The sequence below is a fragment of the Erinaceus europaeus genome, chromosome X (genome assembly GCF_950295315.1).
Source record: "Erinaceus europaeus chromosome X, mEriEur2.1, whole genome shotgun sequence".
In the NCBI taxonomy this organism is placed as follows: Eukaryota; Metazoa; Chordata; class Mammalia; order Eulipotyphla; family Erinaceidae; genus Erinaceus; species Erinaceus europaeus.
In genome coordinates this window covers 125772021-125790020 of record NC_080185.1, presented here as the reverse complement: position 1 = coordinate 125790020, position 18000 = coordinate 125772021, and the positions used below count along the sequence as shown (strand labels likewise).

The 18000-nt window shown below is 44.3% G+C and overlaps 1 protein-coding gene across 4 annotated transcripts in view; it reads right to left on the bottom strand.

Annotated features, from left to right (window-relative positions):
- The window catches only part of ARHGAP6 (Rho GTPase activating protein 6), a 562780-nt gene that overhangs the window by 18229 nt on the left and 526551 nt on the right, over nucleotides 1–18000 (bottom strand). For all 4 annotated transcript variants that reach the window (XM_007517463.3, XM_060183086.1, XM_060183087.1 and 1 more), the window contains one exon: nucleotides 11207–11386. In XM_007517463.3, coding sequence (XP_007517525.1) covers nucleotides 11207–11386 — 180 coding nt within the window. The remainder of the gene's footprint in view (nucleotides 1–11206; nucleotides 11387–18000) is intronic.

The following is an 18000-nucleotide window of genomic DNA, read 5'->3' as shown; positions in this document are numbered from 1 at the left end:
CCTAGAACACTGCTCCTCATGAACTTGCAAGGAAAAAAAAACCAGAAGCAACAGTCTCTAAGACTTTGTGAGATCTCTGGATCTCTGGTGGTTATCTTTGGGAGGCTGGGTACATAGAACTTTGGTGGTGGGTGTGGTGTTGAGCTCTACCCTATAATCTTAACAATCTTGCACCCCACAATTAATCATAAATAAAAATGGCAAAAATAGGGTGGGATGGTCAGATCACAGAGAAACTGACACTGACTACAGCAGAGGACCCAAGACAATGGAGGCGTGGGAGAAGGCTATTTCTAGGCAGAAAGAGCAGCAAGATGTGGAGTCCAGGACAGGGAGGAGGCCAGTGAGGGTGGAACAGAGTGAGGCAGGAGAAGGGAAGGAGGTGGACCAGGTAGCCAAGACCAGATGTTGTCGAGCCCTACTCTGGTGAGAGGGGTGACTGGGGGTGTAGGGCAGAGGACTGACATATAATGCCATCATTCGGACTGCAGAGTCAAGAAGAGATAGAAGGGAGGCAAGGGGTGAAGCAGGGAGTGCAGCTGGGGAGCTGTCAATGCACCCTGAAGATATTTGGTGGGGTGCTCAGCCAGGCTGGTGGGCAGATGAAGCATCTGGATCCTGGAGTCAGTGAGGGCAGAAAGGATAGCAAGAGTTAGTTCACTGGGTGGATAGAGTTGGGGGGGTTAAAGATGGCTCTGTCACTTAGGAGTCGGGCCACTGGAAAGATGGAACAGTTGGTGACTAGTGTGATGAAGTGGTCAGGGGCGAAGCTGGGGTCAGGTCATGAGAACGACCGCCTTGGATCTGATAAGGGTGAGTTGCCAGGGAGACATTCTAGTAAAGGAGAAATCTGCAAGGAGGCAATTGGGAACAAGGGTCTGGGGCTAGGGAGACTCGGGCTGGAGTTTGGGAGACATATAGATGATATTTACAACACCGGGACCAAATCCATGACTTGGGAAAGAGAATAGAAGAAGAGAAGGGGTGGGATGACCAGGTCAAGGCTGGGACATGCTGTTCTCTTACTCTCTTGAGTAAATTAAACAAATCAAAAGACCGATAATTTCAAATGTGACTTTTTCAAACAACATGATCCAACAGATATGCACTACTACTAGATCAAATTTTCAAAAATACCTAAAGGGCAAAACATAGAAGAGAGAACATTAAAAAAAAAAAAAGCTAGCAAAGCAAAAGCAATATATACAAAAATAAATAAATAAATAGGAAAAAAAAGGAAAGAAAAAGAAGAAAAAGAAAAAAAAACTATCCTAAGCTCTTTTAAACGGAAACCTCCATGAACAAATGAAGAAAAGTATTTGTGTTTTCATCCAGTTAGTTTCACTGAACATGTTCTATGCTTAGACATGTAATAAAAAATGTCTGTTCTAGGCACCAATCCATTCCCACTGAAGAGTAAAGCAGCAGTGCGCAGATACCCTCTGGCCTGGCATCAGCAGAACAGTGCTGATTCTGTGAGGGCAGATGGAGTGTCTGAAGACCAGTTCTGGGCCACAGCATCACACTAGTTTACTGGGAGCACAGTAATTTTTTAAAAGTTTCTTCAACATTTTGCTCATCTATTTTTGCAATTCAGTTTTCTACTTGTTCAGTAAGATTTCATCCCAACCAATTATAATGACTGAGGTTTAGTTTATGTAGCATACGTGACTTTTACTTGGCAACAAATGCAAACAGAAAGGGGTCAGTGCTATAAATCTATCTATAGCTTCTTTTAAAAGACCCATGATACCATTTTGGCTTGGAGACACTATTTACAAATAAGCAAAAACATCTAGTTAAAAATGCGGACCCATGTGCTGCAGGAAGGACAGATCTATTGATGTTTCCTATGCATTAGGGAAGAGGCTATAGTGTCTAGAATCCATTCTCACAATTCAGTGACCCCCCAAATCATCCAACAACGGTTTATAGCTACTTCTGAAATGTATATAATAAAACCACACACTTGTGTGTGTGTGTGTGTTTTAAAGTATATATGTACAGGAGTAGTTTAGAAAATGAGAGCCAGTGGGAAAATAAGGGTAGAGAATTTGAAATGATGCCTGGAACTGACTTTTAATATTCATACAACAGCATGCAGTGCAGTGTAGTGCAGTTTTCCCAGTAACGCCTCTCATCTTTGTCCATATTTGCACATTTCACTTCCTATTATTTAGTAATGATTTCAAACTGCTGGCTTAGTTCAATTGGATGGGCATTCATTTGCTATTAATTTAGGTACTTAATAGGGAAACAAAAGCCAAAGGAATGAGCTGATAGGAAACAGCAGCTTACATTAAATAAGAGAGAACTACCCAGGCAGACTGTCCCCATACGCCTTCCTTCTCGGGAATTAGGATGCTGTCAAAATGCTATCTGACTTAAGAGCTGATAGCCCCTGGAGTCTGGTTTGGGCCCTGCTGCTTATAATTAATGTAAACTTGGACACCACAACCATTTTCTTTAGGATTATGCTCCTGCATCTGAAAATTCAAGCGCATATTATTTGCCCTCCATCGTCTCTATAGTGGTGTTATGGGAATAAAAAAGCCAAAAACCAAAACAAACAAACAAACAAACAAAAAACCCAACAAGTTAACAAAGGGACCGGAAGCTAGCTCTTCAGTGAGAGCACAGGCCTTCCATGTTTCAGATCCTGGGCTCCTGGGTTTGATCTCCAGCACCACGTGGGAGCACTATGGGCAGCACCAAAGGAGCTCCATGGATGGTGGAGATGTGCTGTAGTGTCTTTCCTTCTCTCTTTCAAGAAAAAAAATAGAAACTTGGTCTGTGAAATGACTCAATCATATTGTACATGCACAAGTCCCCTGGGTCCCTTCTCTGGCACACCATCTTAAAAAGAAAGAAGAAAGCTAACAGATCCGAAAATACCTTACCAGTGCAAAGATGTCAGAGAAAAAAGGATTTAGAATATAATATAGAAGTAGATAAAATGACTGGTAAACACTTTTAAGCAAGCAAAACAGAAGTGAGCAATACAGAGATGGCCAAGATTTGTCCTAATGCTCTTTCCCCAACTAGCAGCAAACCATCTCTACCCATCAGCCTGGATGCTGGTGAAGCATCGTCACTCCCTTAGCTTTTTCCTAACACTTCTGATAGGTAACTATGCTATGGGATTTCTTCTCCATAGGACTTTGCTCCTGACCACCCTCCCACCCCCACTGAATCTCTACATTAGAGCCTGAGGGAAAATTAGCCCTCCAACTGCCCTGGTCTCGAGGATTCTGCATACTGTCTCCCTTGTGGCTTCTTTCCTTCATCCAGACTTCAAGTCTTGGGGCTGCTCATGTCACGAGCAGGCAGGAGTTATCTGACTGCAACTGACATAGGCTCCCAGGCTTTAGGTCTAGGTCAGGGCCACATAGCCTACTTCACAGTTAAGCCAAGTTCATGTGCTGTGATCCTGGTCTCATTACTGGCGGTGGGGTCAAGGGTGTGTGTGTGTGTGTGTGTGGTATGAAACTTCAGAAACCTGTAGAAAAGGTTCCTTTCTATAGTCAAGGGCAGGGGGGGATGAGAGAAAACATCACTCTTCCCCACTGGATCAAGATGGCTCCCAGAGAAACCAGGCATAGTTGCAGCATCCAGCATCTGAGGGGCCAATGAGTTACCATCAATACTGCACCTCTCTAGGCTGCCTGCTGTGTAAGAGAGTAAATCCTGATGACTGCAGTCACTGGCAATTCCATCTGTAGTTGAGACTCCTATCCTTTACTCCCTCACTCATTCACTCACTTACACTCATTCACTCAATTTTATGCTCTTCCAGAGCTCAAGCTGACATGGTACTTCCTACCCCATGGATGTTTAATAGTGCTGTGGGAATGACTTCAGATTACAATCCTGAGTAATCCAGGCCCTCTGGCCTGCATGGTATACATGGGTTACGTTGTTTCTCTTCACTAAGAAACTTGAAAGCAGCCCAGGTGTCCAACAGCAGAGGAGTGGTGGAGAAAGCCGTAGTACATATACACAATGGAATACTCCTCAGCTATTAAGAATGATAGAGTCGCCTTCTTCACCTCATCTTGGATGGGGCTTGAAGGGATCATGTTAAGTGAGAGAAGCCAGAAGGAGAAGGTTGAACATGGGATGGCCTCACTCATAGGTAGAACCTTAGAAACAATACCAGAAAGGAGAGACACAAAGTTGGATTGGGTTTGGTGTATTACACCAAAGCAAAGGAATCTGGGCAAGGAAGAGAGAGAGAGAGTGGTGGGGTGGGGGCTTTCAGGTCCTGGTACATGATGATGGAAAAGTAGCTATGTTGGGGGTTAGAGTGTTCTTCAGACACCTGACACGACAAGATGAGAAACTGTACCCAAGTGCCAACCACAGTAAACCTTTAACCTTTACCCTGCCAATAAAAGAAAAAGAAGCAGAAGAAACACCAATGACTGACACACTCTAGCAATGTCTCCTTCCTATTCATATTTAGAGTTGGGAAATAAATTTCCTGTCCCAACTGGGGATCATCAGAATTTCTCTAACAAGTTCTCAAACTATGTTCCCATCAATAAAAAATGCTAAAAATGAAAAGTATGACTCAATATTCAAATAGATTGTTTTCTTTTTTCTTCCTGGGTTTTTTATATAGCCAAATGAAAACCAAATAGTAAGATCATAACAACCATGTTTTTTTTTTTTTTTTTAAATCCAGTAATTCTGCATGTCTAAGTGAAGAAAGAAACCCTAGTCCAAAGGGCTTCTTCAAGTACACTTCACAATCTCTACTGGGTTTTAGTCAACTATTCAGTGACTTTAGATACTTTCTGAAGGCACCATTTATGGCTGTGTTTATCTGGAGACTCGGCTCCTTAGATTTCCATGTGTGCCTTTAAAGCATAATGCTATTTCAAAAATCAAAAGAACTTTTGGACTCTCCTGCGTCAGGGGAAATATGTAAACACTGTACACATGAAGGAATAAAAGTGTCACACTTAAAACCCACCCTAACAAATTAAAAATGAGGCCTTGAGTAATGGCCTAGGGTAGGACTGCTGTCTCGTCATTTATCCCATAAACCACAGGGAGAGAAAACTGGTCCGAGCACTTTCTCCTTTGTAAGACACCACAACACACTCATCAAGGTCTTTCAGAGGAACAAGGCCCAGGACCCAGCCCTCTCACACACTACTGCTACTGTCACCGTATTCCTGCCACTGCACCACTTGGCTCTGGACTAAGAGGGAGGCTTTGCCATTTGAAACTCTAACACTCTCTAGCAAAAGCAAGTAACACTGGGAGTCTTGGCAAAATTTTGTCATTAGCAAGCATCCCAAGTGCAGAAAACAATCACCTTAGGGGTTTATGGGAGTAACCCCAGCCTTTGTGGGGCTCTGCTGACAGCTAGCTTAACGCTAAATCAGGGGATCTGAGTGCATTTGAAAGGTACAGTTCAAGAAATCTTTCTCAAGTGCCTGACCCATGCCAGGTAGCATCTGCGACAATTGGGACACACTAGTGAGGGAAGCAAGCCAAGGAACTCAGAGTTCATGGGGCCACATTGGGGGAAGACCCGAATGTGAAGTGGGGCAGCATTCTGACGAGCGTGGAGACCTTCTTGCTGCTAAGGGGTTGGTAATTAACTCCGAAGAACGTCAGTGCGCCATGAATAGTGTCATTTAAAGAAGAACGAGACTGGACTGGACTGAATGGTCTAGAGATGCTGGTTGGGGTGGTTTATGGCCTGATGTTGGGAATAACTGCTTGACTCCTTTTGACTTGGCATGCAAAAGGGTCTTGAAGAAAGTGCAGTTTGTGTCAGTAGGGAAGAGAACACAAAACAAAGCTTGGCTTCTGGGCCTGGAGTCCACCCTGTGGCCTCTGACCCTTGCCCCATGCGGTTCTCACTTGAAATCTTCCATATGTGCTGCACGACTCCTAGGACTCCTAGTTTGGGGTGGGAACATGCTGGCCTGCCCTAGTCTCTGCTGTACTGGGACTTGTCCCCAGCCTATGAGGGTGGGGCAGTCTCTTCTTTTTCCTTTCTCTCCAAGAGAAGCCTGAGTAAGAACACTCTCCTGCCAGCCCCCAGCATGAGCTTACAAGCTTTCTCCACTTGACTCTGGACCCCTGATTAATTCTAAAAGTACCAGTGAGTTTTCTCTGCAATTCACAGCATTGCAAGTAATGGCTTTCAAATCAATGACTGAGTCAGTGAATTGGTCAATGGCAACACTCTCTAGTTATGTCTGTATCTTCTATTATGTGCAGAGCATATCATGCTGACTATTAATAGTTGTTGATATCAGAAAGGAAGATTCATGAGGGGGTGAGGAGATCTAAGCAAAAAAAAAAAAAGCCAGACAAAATGAATCTTTTCTGGTGATATAACATTGCAGGACTTAGTCACTGAATATTCACCGGGCACCTATTTCAACTTTCTAGGTGCTGTGGGGCACAGTGAGGAGATAAAGCAAAAACTCTGTCTTGATAATGCTTGTGTTCTGCTGGGTTTCAACAGTCATGATAGAAAAGTGCATTCTTTTTTAAATATTTTCATTTTCCCTTTTGTTGCCCTTGTTTTTTTTACTGTTGTTATAATTACTGTTGTTGTTATTGATGTCATTGTTAGATAGGACAGAGAGAAATGGAGAGAGGAGGAGAAGACAGAGGAGGGGGAGAGAAAGACAGACACCTGCAGACCTGCTTCACCACTTGTGAAGTGACTCCCCTGCAGGTGGGGAGCCAGGGGCTCGAACCGGGATCCTTATGCCGGTCCTTGTGCTTTACGCCACATGCGCTTAACCCGCTGTGCTACCACCTGACTCCCAGAAAAGCGCATTCTATAGTGAGTTACAAGGTGAGACGCACTAGGGGGAAAAAGAGTAGAACAAAGAAAGGGCTGAATATAGGTCTGAGTGGGAGCAAGTCACAGAGTCATACACAGTGGAATTCTCTAGAAGGTGACAACTGATGTTGCTTTGCTGGGGCAGGCACCTCACCCACCTGCCACAATCAAACTGGCCATATTTACTCTCTGAGTGCCCAGTAGATTCCAATTTCTGTCTCATGTGCCTGAAAACACCATTTTTCATTCTCAGACTAATCCTATAATCTCATTTTTATAGGAGAAGAAGTTAAGTGTGGCTAAGGTCACATAGTACTATGTGGCTGAGCAGGAATTTGAATCATGGGAGCTCTATCCAAAGCCCATGGGCTTTCTACCACCTTGGGTGTTTCCCAAGAAGTGGTTTTCCAAGGTGTCCAGAAACTAGCAGTCTGCTCTGGAGGCGTATATTAGAAAGTGCAACTTCCTGGGCCCCACTCCCAGCCACTCAGTCTTACTCTTCAGAGTAGGACCTGGCATCTGAATGCCTGTCAATTTCCTTGTGATTCTGCCTGCTCCATTTTGGGAACCATTCTTACAGTAGGTTCTCTTGGTCTTTGGCTACAGTGATATGATGGTGGCTATCGTGACCCAACTCCAATCCCATTGAGTTCCAAACCAGGGCCTGAAGAACAAACAGCTGGCGTAAAAAGCTGTCCTGGGCAGGCTCTTGAAGCATGTGTCAGCCTCTGAGTCTACGCACCTCTTCTGTGTCATGGGAAATGGCCAGGCTGTTCTCTGCCCTTTCCCATTAACTCCGACACTAGCCACTTGGGAAAGGCGGTCAGCCTCAGCATCAGGAAACGAAGGCCATTAGAATGCTCAGAACAAACTTTGGGGCCCTACCAGGCCTCTGCGGATTTTCATGTCTCTCACATCAGTCCTTCGGTGAAACTGCACACTTGTAGCTACTTTGAAGCATCAGGTCCTGTCTAGCTTTATCCTTCCTCATTTGAAATTTTTTACTAATCTTGAAAGCTTCTTTTTTTTTTTTTAAAAAAAAAAAAGCAGAACAAAACAAAACAAAACATCTCTCTCTCTCTCTCTCTCTCTCTCTCTCTCTCTCTCTCTCTAAATACATAGGACTGGGTTTTTGTCCACGCACACAGGCAAAACTGGCCTGGCCAAGCAGTCAGCAAGCGCTAGTCAGACCACCAAGATTCTAAAATGCAGATATGCCAAGAGAATCTACAAAGCGAGGAGATTTGTTTCCTTTTGTGCTAAATGGAAATAAAAACGGTGAAGTCAGCAGAGAACTAGGTGACGTTCAAACTAGGAGGGATCTAGGTTAAGACACACTCTAAGCTCGTCCTTTGAGAAGCAGAGAAATATCAAAGAAGAGGAGGTGGAACAGCTGATGGACTAGAACTAAATTTTCTGGGCCTAGTCACTTTTCTTTTTACTGACCTAGGTTTGCAATCTTTGTGCCACCTTTCCTCCCATTTCACTGTCCCTGGTCTCAATACATGTCCCATAATTCCCAGAATCTACCTGATGAGACCAAGAATGCTTACAGTAATGGTTAACTTACTCTGTGAAAGGTATTCTTCACTCTTCTGGACCCAAACATTTTCATTTGTGTAAGGGGAAAAAAAACTGATGATGGAGAAATCGCACATCACAGAGTTACCATTGAGTCATTCATTAATTCCACCAATGCTGCTTCTGTCTCTATCATGTGCTAGACACTGGGGTAATGGAGCAAAGAAAGGAAGCAGATGGCAACATACAAAATAAATCAGTGAAACCACACACTAGTAAGTGGTGAATGTTAACGAGAAGAAGCAGGCAAAGAGAATAGTAAGTGAGGGTGTGTGCGTGGTGCTGTGTTTTAGATATGGCAGCTGTGAAACACCTCACTAAGGAGGACACAAGAGAACCTCAAGACCTATCTCTACAAACGACAGGAAACAGACCAGATTGGGAAAATGCTGAGAGAGGTGGAAAACTGATGCTCTTCCACTGTAGGAACAATAATCCATGAGACAGGAAATGGAAAGGAGAGTAGCAGTACAATGAAAATGGCAGTAACTGGGCTTTCAAGGAGGCTAGGAAGGACTGTACTATCTGAGGTAAAAAGAAAGGTCTGAAGGCTGGTGGAACAGCTCACTTGGACAGTGCACTGCTTTGTCATCTGCATAACCCAGGTTCCCATTTGACCTTACCACATTGAGGAAGCTTCAATGCTGTGGTCTCTCTCCCTCACCGTCTCCCTCTCCCTCTCTTTTCCTCCCCCTCTCCCTCTCCCTCTCCTTCTCCTTCCTCCCCTCCCCCTCTCCCTCTCCCTCTCTGTCTCCATCTAAAAAGAAACATCTGATGGTTGTGGGTTCCCAGAAAGACTTTGCTTAGTGAACAGCGCACGAGAGGGAAAGGTAAAGTCCAGAGAAAATGAAGGAATGCCAAGACTCCTCCACAAGGGGATGTGTGACTTAAAATGTGATGAGAATGTTGAAAAGTTTAGATGTCTGATTCATCGAAATATGAAATTAATTATGAGGATTTGGGGCTGAAATGTGAGACATATAGTCAGTGACTAATTCCACATTTTTGAGAGTGTGCTGTGTGCAACACAGCCACAGTGCCTCAGAGACTCAACAAAAAAAGAAGTCCTTATACCAGAGCAGACTTCTCACTGCAGTAAATCCATATTCTCTTCCTCCTGGGCATCTAATGAGAATGTACTTCCCATCTTTCCTGAAGCTAAGGATGGCTTATGGCTGAGTTCTAAAAGGCACAAAGCCAACAATGCCCTCCTATGGCTGAGTTCAGTGCCAGGACCCGGAGCCCTAAGTCACCACTTGGAAGATTGTCTGTCAAACATCTAGCTAGGCTTTATATCAGTCACGAGGACCTTTATACTGGCAGTGCTAAAGTACTGAGATCTGACAGAGCCTTTGTTGCCTACTTCATTTGGTTATTAAGTAACATGCGTATAGAATGCTATAGTTCACAGGATCTTTTCACATAGTAAATGACAGTGAGTCACCCTGGAAGACAGGTCTCATCTTGATTCTTCCTATCTCTCGGAAGCTGGAATGGGCACTTACGGAGAATAAAATCATTTGGTCACAGTGACCCAGGTAAGTGATAGAAGGCAAACATTCCTAACCACCGCTTCTCAAATTTACCAGAACCAAACATTCTAAGACTAGCGTGGAAATAAGTCTGATGCAAGAAGTTTGATGAATACATACAAGATAATAAGGAAATCCAGAATGGGGTACTAGCACACTTGGATGAAGAAGCCACAAAAGACTGTGATAGAAAAGTTAGAATTTATGGAGATAGTTTTCAAGTAGACAAGAGAAAATGGTGGTGGTGGTGGGGGGGTAAACATGGAGAAAGTTCCTGTAAATTCTGACATGCAGTATGAGTGGTGAGCAGAAATAGAACAGAGTTGGCATTTGTTCTAATGTTTCAAGGGGAGTTGGAGCAAGCAATGCAGTTTTTTGAAGGAAAACAGGAACTGGTAATTCAATACAAATCAAAAAACATTTATTGAGGGCCTGCCAAAAGCGTACAAAGGATACAGCGAGGAGATAACAAGGACACAGCTCATGTTTTAAATGCATTTATAATCTACTGGAGGAGACAGTCACAAATGACTGTAACAAAATGTTGAGTAATACAAACATCAATAAACAGTCGTGGGGTTCAAGGGACAGAGAAGTGACATGGGAAAATGACATCAGAAGGACATGGGAAAGATGGGAGAGGTTTCATGCAGGAGGCAAAATGTCAAGACGGACCTTGGATGTGGTGCCACCCGAGTATGGTCCTGGATACACCAATACATGTAATTCATAGATTTCCAAAAGAAGGGTTTCATCAGCATTTTGATCAAGGACATTGCCCTATTACTACTCAGATGACTCTAGCCATGGCTGAGGGGACAACTAGATGGAATCTAGACTTTGGATACGTTTATTTTTAAATTTTTTATTATCTTCATTTATTGGATAGAGACAGCCAGAAATCAAGAGAGAAGGGGGTGATAGAGAGGAAGAGAGACAGACAGTCACCTGCAGCACTGCTTCACCACTTGCAAAGCTTCCCCCCTGCCCCCGCAGGTGGGGACCAGGGGCTTGAACCCAGGTCCTGGTGCATTTTAATAGTGAGCTCAACCAGGTACGCCACCACCTGCCCCCTTAATTTGGATATGTTTGTTTAAACATGTAATCACAAACTAACATTGACATCACAGTTATAAAAATTTCTATTCCTATCGAAACTGCCTGGCTTCCAGAAACCTCAGCCAACAAACAGCATTGCAACCAGAGGCGGTATACAGACGGTTCCTGATGCCACTAGTTTACAGAGAGGTTCCATCCAAGAAGGACCACCTACCATGAACAGGGACTCATAGTTCTCAATCATTTTCTGTACCACGGCGATGATGGCTGTGCTCTCCTCAGCTCGGGCTGAACTCTGGACAGAGAATTCTTTGTCTGTCGATTTCTGCTTATGCAGCAGGTTGGGTCCAAATATGGTGGCCAAATTCAGAGAAGTCATCTTATTCCCAGTGATCTGTAGGAAAAAAAGAATTACAAGGCTTGTGGCCAGTTTTGCTTTTCTAGCTGCTCGATGGTCTATGAATCTAGAGAGTCTTTCTTTCCTCTCCCCTCCGTTTTTTTCTACACCATCTCTGTCAAACGCCAGCAGGAGTACCATCATCTTCCTTTTGTTTTATGTCTGGGTTGAGATACCAGTTCAGTGGTCATTTCAAGAGCATTTTGAATAAACTCTTAAAACTCTGAAGTCATTCATTGTGAAACTGGGGTACTATCGAAAATATCTACTGCCTCATCTCAATGCTCAGCTCATAGTAATGTTAGCTGCTAATAGCTGAAGGCGAACCCCACTTTTGGGCACCCTTTCATGAGCCTTAACAAAGGAAAATCTCTTTTTTATTTTCATTTATTTATTATTGGATAGAGACATAGAGAAATTGAGGGGGAGGGGGAGCTAAAGAGGGAGAGAGACAGAGAGACACCTGCAGCTCTACTTCACAACTTGTGAAGGTTTCTCCCTGAAGGTGGACACCAGGGGCTTGAACCTGGGTCCTTGCACACTGCAATGTGTGAACTTAACCAGGTGCATCACCTTCTGGCCCCATAAAAGGAAAATCTCTATCTTGTCTGCTCTTAAAATACTGGTATTTATCCATCCATCCATCCATCCATCCATCCATCCATCCATCCACCCATCCATCCAACCAACCAACCATCCACCCACTGGCCCCAGCATCTCTCCATAAATTTATCCATTTAGTGTCTACCACAGGCTAGCACTACTCATGGGCAATAATTGTTTATTTTTTCCAATATTGACCATAACTTAATCTCTATTTTAAAAGGTTCACATTCCAGACAAGTAGTAAGCACAAAGCAAGGCACGATCAACTCGGGAGGTCCTCAGGAACTATGCCAAACCTGATGGTATTTGCACAAAACCTTGCAGAAAGAAAGGAGTTTGCTAGTCTACAAAGCAAAAGGATCTGGACAGGGGAAATTCCTGGAGGCAAAGACAGAAACAAGCAAAACACATTACAGCCCATCTCTGTGCTGCAGTCATTAGTACATTCCACTATTAACCAAAAGGAAAGTGATTTGAGACCACTCAGCACCATTTGTGATTTTTAAGGAGCTAGGTAGTGGAACTCCTGGTTGAGCACACATGTTATTACGTGCAAGGAGCCAGGTACAAGACGCTGGTCCGCACCCGCAGTGGGGATGACTCACAAGTGGTGAAGCAGTGCTACAGGTGTCTTTCTCTCTCTCTGTCTCTCTTCATATCTCCCCTTCCCTCTCAATTCCTTTCTGTCTTATCAAATTAAAAAAATACTACAAATAAGTATTAAAAACATATATATGTCTCGGAACCCCTGGAAGCCCAGTGTGGCTGAGGATCCTGCAGAAAAGACAGGCAAGGGCCAGGCAAGGCCAGGTGGGTGTCACTGCCCTGTGGCCGCTTGGCTGGTGCAGGCGGATTGTCAGCACTCTTGTGGATCTCAGTTGCAAATCTAGAAATCCCCGGGCAAGTCTGGCTGCTGTGGGGCGGGAGTTCTTTGCCTGGGAAGATGCACAGCCTTTGAGCAGCACCTGGGATCTGGTTCACAGCTGAGGGAAAGCCTCCTGAGGGCCACCCTGTTATGGGAGCCCTGAGCTGGTGGCTACCCTGTCCCACATCCCTGCAGGGCACCACGGCACCATGGCACAAGGGGAGGCAGCTTGCTGTTTTGTTGCATGACTGCTCTCAGTCAGCAGCGGACTGGAGAAAGTGTCCTTCCTGTACTGGAATGCTTTTTTCTTTTAGTTCACTGATACAAAAGTCTACAACTTTCCACTTATTTTCCTGCAAGTTCATCACTATGTAGATTTTTTTTTAATTATTTGATAGGACAGAAGAAAACTGAGAAGGGAGTGGGAGATAGAGAGGGAGAGACACCTGTAGTCCTGCCTCATTCTCTTGAAACTCCCCCCTGCAGGTGCAAAGTGGTAACATAAAATCAGAGGAGATGGGGGCGGGGCAGTTGTGCAGCAGGTTAAAAGCACATGGTGTGCACAAGGATTCTGTTTCGAGCCCCTGGCTTCCCACCTGTAGAAGGTCACTTCACAAGCGGTGAAGCAGGTCTGCAAGTGTTTATTTTTCTCTCCTCCTCTCTGTCTTCCCCTTCTCTCTTAATTTCTCTCTGTCCTATCCAACAACAACAGCAATAACAGTAATAACAATAACAACAAGGGAAGCAATTACAGAAGCCAGACCTTCTACCTTCTGCATCGCACAATGACCTTGAGTCCATACTCCTAGAGGGATAAAGAATAGGAGAGCTATCAGGGGAGGGGAAGGGATATGGAGTTCTGGTGGTGAGAACTGTGTGAAGTTGCACCTTTCTTATCCTATGGTTTAGTCAATGTTTCCTTTTTATAAATAAAACATTTTTTAAAAAAGAAAAGAAACAATAACAGCAAGGGCAACAAAAATGGAAAGAATGGCCTCCAGGAGCAGTGGATTCGTAGTGCAGGGACTGTGCCCCAGTGATAACCCTGGAGGCTAATAATAATAATAATAATAATAATAATCAGAGGAGATGAGGTGCATTGGGGGTGGTATGGTGGTAGACTGAGGTTAAAATCAAATGGGGGTTATTTCTGGATGTCTCATCCCACTTAGAACCCAGAGACATTTGGAGGCAGCCCCTTCTGCACTTAAAGTGATGCCAAGATTTTCTCATCTTTTCTTTTTAAAATAAAAATATTAACAAATCAAAGATTTTGTTTTCTTTTTTTAAATGTTTTATTTATAAAAAGGAAACATTGACAAAACCATAGGATAAGAGGGGTACAACTTCGCACAATTCCCACCACCAGAACTCCGTATCCCATCCCCTCCCCTGATAGCTTTCCTATTCTTTATCCCTCTGGGAGTATGGACCCAAGGTCATTGTGGGATGCAGAAGGTGGAAGGTCTGGCTTCTGTAATTGCTTCCCCGCTGAACATGGGCATTGACAGGTCACTTCATATTTCCAGCCTGTCTCTCTCTTTCCCCAGTGGGGAAGGGCTCTGGGGAAAGCGGAGTTCCAGGACACAATGGTGGGGTCGTCTGTCCAGGGAAGTCTGGTCAGCATCATGCTAGCAACTGGAACCTGGTGGTTGAAGAGAGAGTTAACATACAAAGCCAAGCAAATTGTAGACCAATCATGGACCTAAAGGCTGGAATAGTGCAGATGAAGAGTTGGGGGGGGGGTGTCCTCCATTTTGTAGATAGCTAGTAGGCATATTTTAGTTAAATTACAAAGGGCCTATGGCTGTACTAGTTTTTTTTTTTTTTTCCTTTTTCTTTTTTCCCCTGAGCCTGAAATCTGATATGCCAGTGGATCCAAGTTATTGTCTGTGGAGATGATGTCATGGCTGGAAAAAGGACCAGAAAGCTGGATCAGGGAAGAGAGTAGCCCCCAAATATGGGAAAGGGATATAAATATTGTTGACTGTAAACCCCATCAATTTGACGTGATCTGGGGCTCATATTCAGCTTAGGAGCCTATGTGACCTCTGCATCCCTGTACATCTGAGTTCACAATCTGTGGTCATGAGTAGGAACATTCCAAGCTGCCCCAATATGAACCCATCTTCCTCAGGTGTAGCATAGAGTATGCTGTCCATCTTCCCTTCGGAGGATGGAACATTCTCTACCATTGTTGATCCAAAGATTTTGTTTTCTTTAAGAAGAATGTTAAGTACAAGGACCATCCAGAACTCTGCTTCCATTCTCTCCCTCTACTGTTGCTACTGTGGGGAAGGCAACACCATCCACTGCAGAGACAGACCTCGCCGTGAGGTTTTGGTTTTGGTCTTTCGGTGTTTAAACTGGAAAGAATACTTGTTCACAAAAGGCTTCCACCTAGCTCCCCCAGGGATGGAAGGATAGAGGGATGGATGGATAGATGGATGGGTCTATTTCTCTCTCCCTCTCTCTCTCTCTCTCTCTCTCTTTCTCTGTGACACAATGTGCCCTGGGGGTCAGTTCATTATTTCACTACTAGCCAGCCAGTTCAAGGAACACTTCATTTCTACTAGGTAAGCATCCAGATCATTTTGAAGCTCGCATCAACTGGAGCTCTCTCTGCATGCCCAGTCACCAGGCTGAGGCTTTGCCTGGGTTATCTCCATTCTTTCTGACTCTGCACTCAGAAAGCAGCTGTCATCATCTTTATTTTACAGAGGAGGGGGTGAAGCCAAGAGTCCAGACCAGGAGGTGGCAGAGCTAAGTGGAGTCTCTCTTGGCCAAGCTTTTGGAAGCCCCACACCTCTCATTATCACCCTGCTTCTCTGGCCCTGTCACAAGAGGAGGGAAATGGTAACAGCAGCTTTAAGGGAGGGCAGGACCCTGACTTCAGGGAGCCAGTTCCAACATCAGTGCCCCATAACCTAGAGACATGTCTCTTCTTATAGATCAGTGATTCGACTCTGTGTGGATATATATGGAGAGGGGGAGGAAAAGGGAGAGGAGGAGAGAGAGGGAGAGGGAGAACAGGAGAGGGAGAGGGAGAGGGAAACCACAGCATTGAAGCTTCTTTAATACAGTAGGAACTGGTCTCAAACTTGGATCTCAAACATGGTAAAGGAGTTCACTATTCATGTGAGTTATTTTGCCAACCCAGTGATCAGACTCTGTTGATGGCTCAAAGGCTTCCCCTGTCTCTCGGATTGTTTGAAAGTCAGTTGTAGGCTTTCTCCCCCCCACACAAAAACAAACAAACAAACAACAACAAACAATGTATATTCATACCATATTTTCTACAAAGTGCAAGAGGGTTCTTGAACAACTTGAAAACCCCTCAAGAGGTTTCAGTTATATGCCTGCCATATTCTTTCTAGAAGAAATAAGATCTATCTTACATTTAAGAATTTCTTTTTGCCCCTAAGGAGCAAAGCAAATATCAAAGGAAGCAAAAGAGAAGACAATAAAACAAACAGAACAACCAAACACCAATCACCACCATCTAATAAAAATACCTTTTAGTATTCCCTAAGAAAAGTGCTGACTGACTAGCCAGCAATTTTCTCATGCCCTTCCTGGAGCCATCTTTAAAATACCATTTATTCATCATGCATAGGATTTTAAGAACCTACGGGGAAGGAGATATTATGTTCATTTTATAGAGGAGGAAGCCCAGTCCTTCCCTGACCCCCAACTCTGCCTTCCTTCCTGTTTCTCCATTTAGTGACCAGATCACATAGCAAAGGTTTTGGCAGAGCTGTGGGAGCTTCCTCCCCATCTCTTATCACTTTTTGGTTTTATCTATCTATCTATCTATCTATCTATCTATCTATCTATCTATCGCCACCACATTATCATTGGAGCTCAGTACCTGCACTGTGGCACCACCACTCCTAGTGTCTATTTTTTTCTTTTGATAGAGGGTTAAACAGAGAGAGATAGAGAAAGTAGAGAGTGGGGAGGAAGGGAGGAAGGGAGGGAGGGAGAGAGACAGATTGAGCCCTGCTCTACTCCTGAAGCTTCCCCTCTGCTAGGTGGGGACCAGGGGCTTGAAACTGAGTCCTTGTGCCTGGGAACTTATGTCAGCCATGCTTAACAATGCCCAACAAACAGAACAGTTAACACAAACCAGCCAATAGGCAGGAATAAGCAACGGCTGTCCTGTTTCTTTGCTACTTTGTTTCTTTTTACAATCTGACTTTTGCCTCCCTGAAGTCCACCCATTCCGGGATTTCTATGGACTGAAGTCAAACCAAGGAGAAGCACAATGAACAAAGGACCTCTGGCTTATCCCCTTCCCACCACTCTCAACTTCATCGGTTTACTCGGTTCCTCTAGCCTTTTACCTTATTAATGGATGTTTCTGAGATTTAGGAGAGAGAGAGAGAGAGAGAGAGAGAGAGAGAGAGAGAGAACGAATCACAAGAGGCCTACCCAGCTCTGTCATATGCATTATCAGGGACTGAATGTGGAGTCTCATTCAGTAAAGTACTGTGTTCTACTCCAGAACCACCTGCCTGGCTTCTACACACTCTGTCAATATATAATTTAATTTCAGTCTCCTCTTTAAAGTCATTCATAACTTTTCTGGCCCATGTTCATGACTTCTCTGAAGAAGTTCTACCATAGCTCTGTACCACATTCCCTAACTATCTGCCCTGTGCCCTGGCGTCCTCTAACTCCTAGACGCTATAGCATTCTGCGAACAGTAATTAGAACATTCAGGAACAGTGCTCTTTGGTATAGAGGAACTTGGGGTAGACACTCAAGAAATCCATGATTCAAATACCAAGGCCACTCTTACCTAAAACTTTTGTCGGGCTTCCTTGGGTAGACGATCTCACCAATGTGTCCCAGAATCTCACCTCCCCAGAGCCCTACCAAACTAGGGAAAGACAGAAACAGGCTGGGAGTATGGATCCACCTGCCAAATGCTCATGTCCAGTAGAGAAGCAATTACAGAAGCCAGAACTTCCACCTGCTGCACCCCAAAAAGAATTTTGATCCACACTCGTGGTGGGGGAGAAATGACAGGGGGAAGATGCCCAGAGGACTCTGAAATCCAACTCCATCAGGACCCAGAGAGAGAGAGCAAGAAAAAGAGAGGGACATTTGGATGTAGTAGTAGGTGTATGTGTAA